Here is a 2298-nt window from a genome sequence, read left to right as displayed (position 1 = left end):
GTGTTGTGATGTAGTTTTCAGAAATTAGGACACATGATGTGATGTTCTGTGTTGTCTTGCTGAATGAAAAGTGGTTATATTTCCAGGGCAGATGAAAAGTATACCAAGCGGTTGAGCGATGCAAAGGATGAAATAGTTGGGTTGCTGACAATAATTTAGAATTCCTGTCTGACCACAGCAGTTGTGCCAAGTGAGTGTAGATCAGCTAACGTTGCACTGTTATGCAGGACGAAGGAAGGGATAAATATTGAAAACACAGATCTGTCAAGCTAGTCTCAGTGGTATGGAAACTATTGAGAAGTGAAATTAGTCTTCATTTGGAAGTTAAATCAACAATTTTCAGCGCGGTTTTATTGAGAGGAAGTCACGTGTAACAATTTGATAGTAGTTTTCATAGAGATAACTCGATGTCCAGATGATAGCAATAACCAGAGCCAATGGGATCCGAGTTAATTTGACAGATTGGATCTAGAACTGGCTGAGTGATGGGAGCAGGGGTTAATAGTCATCGGGTGTCTGCGTGACTGGAAATCTATGTCTCCTGGTGTTCTGGAGGGATTAGTGTTGATTTCAGTGCTATTTCTCTTACATACCAATGATTGAGACTCAAATTTAGGAGGATTAACCAGTGAATTCACAGATGAAATGAAAACTGTCATGTTGGTAAGTCATGAGCATAATGGCTTTAGATTGCAGGAGGATATAAAAGGGTTGATTGTATGTGAAGAGAAAAGTTGCAAATGAAAATTATTCTGAATAAATGTAGGGTGATGTAATTCGGCAGAAGAATCTGTGAGGTATGACGTTTTGAATGGTGGAACCCTGGAAAGGCCTGAGGATCTTTGGTGCATGTACCCACCGATCCCCTATAGTACTGTGTCGTCTGGATAAAGAGGCTAAGAAAGTGGGAGGATACTTGCTTTTATTAGCCGAGACATTGACAATGAAGAGTGGTGAGATGATACTGGAACTTAATAAAACACTGGTTAGGCCATACTGAAGTGTTGTGTGCATGTTATGGAAGGAATGTGATTACACTGAAGGCAGTATTGATGAGATTTGCCAGGGTCTTGCCTGGGTTGGAGGGTTTTAATTATGAAACTAGTTTAGATAGACAGGGGTTTTCCTTGGAGCAGAGGAGAATTAGGGAGAAGATCATCATGATATCTAGAATTATTTTAGGCATAGACAGGGTAAACTGGATGAAACCTTTCCCCTTGATGGAGAAACCATTGCCTCAGGGGCACAGGGTGAAGGTAAGGCCAGGAGGTTCCAAGTGGATCTCAGGGGAAAACAAGAGCTCAGCACCTATAAGTCATGTAGAGACTGAGCCCCTCATAATAAGTATGAAGTATCCTTGCAGGGGCAAGTCACACAAGGCTGGCACATGAGACTGGAATAATTAGGTGGCTGTTATTGATAGGTGTGAATTGGGTGGATCAAAGGGCCTTTTTCCTGTGCTGTATAAGGTGAGTCTGTGAAAACAGTTATAAACAATGCCTTATTCATGTTAATCACAGATGATCTGTTTATCACAGTTCCTACAACACGTACCTGGACATGGCATTTCTTTGCTCTTGTGTGTCCCGCTGTGTTGAACCTCAGAGGAGATTTTGCTGGGGCAATCTACCGCTGACCCGGGCAGGGTTAACTGGCTGCTCAGGGTGTAGGTTCCCTTCTTGTTACTCACTGATGGGTAAGTCTTCAATCCAGTCTTGATTAGCTCCCCACCTTTCTTCCAGGTTACCTCGGTGACGTCAGGGGAATAGTCCATCGCCAAACAACCAAAGATCACAGAACCGGTGTTGTGCTCCTGACAGGAGGAGACCAGGCCATAAAGCGTGGGGGGAGACGGTGTCTCTTCAATAGAATGACCAATTGAGCATGTCAGTTTCTGTTAATTTGACCTTATCAGTTACTCAAATGTATCCTCAGCTGTAAACGTTTGCCAGTATGCTCCCGCTGAGTCTACAGCATAACTGGGGTTTATTGTTGTTTCCTACCAGTTGCTGATCAGGATCATTGGTTCCCTCTTTAGAAACATGCCCTCGACATTGACCATTACCATATAATTTAGGAAGAAGAACATCCTGATCCCACCCCAGTAACTGTTTGAAGATCTCACCAACTGACACTTTCACTGGATTGCTGTGAAGAGCAGAGACGTTTCACAAAATACAAACCAAGGAAATGCAGATTCATCGAAATTCTACAGTATGTGCAAACAGGCCATTTGGGTTAACAAGTCCACACCCACCCTCTGAAAAGTAATGCATCCAGACCCATTCCCCTACCCTG

At 43.0% G+C, this 2298-nt stretch overlaps 1 gene segment (V, D, J or C); it reads right to left on the bottom strand.

Annotated features, from left to right (window-relative positions):
* Positions 1-1979, bottom strand: part of LOC122546063 — a 3637-nt gene extending 1658 nt beyond the window's left edge. Inside the window, 1 exon segment of the C gene segment in view lies at positions 1555-1979. Within this exon segment, the coding sequence occupies positions 1555-1774 (220 nt within the window).
* Between the last annotated feature and the right edge of the window lie 319 nt (positions 1980-2298).

This window comes from Chiloscyllium plagiosum, unplaced genomic scaffold, assembly GCF_004010195.1.
Source record: "Chiloscyllium plagiosum isolate BGI_BamShark_2017 unplaced genomic scaffold, ASM401019v2 scaf_93867, whole genome shotgun sequence".
In the NCBI taxonomy this organism is placed as follows: domain Eukaryota; kingdom Metazoa; phylum Chordata; class Chondrichthyes; order Orectolobiformes; family Hemiscylliidae; genus Chiloscyllium; species Chiloscyllium plagiosum.
Note: the sequence above shows the minus strand (reverse complement) of the source record. Positions and strands in the feature narration are given on the sequence as shown.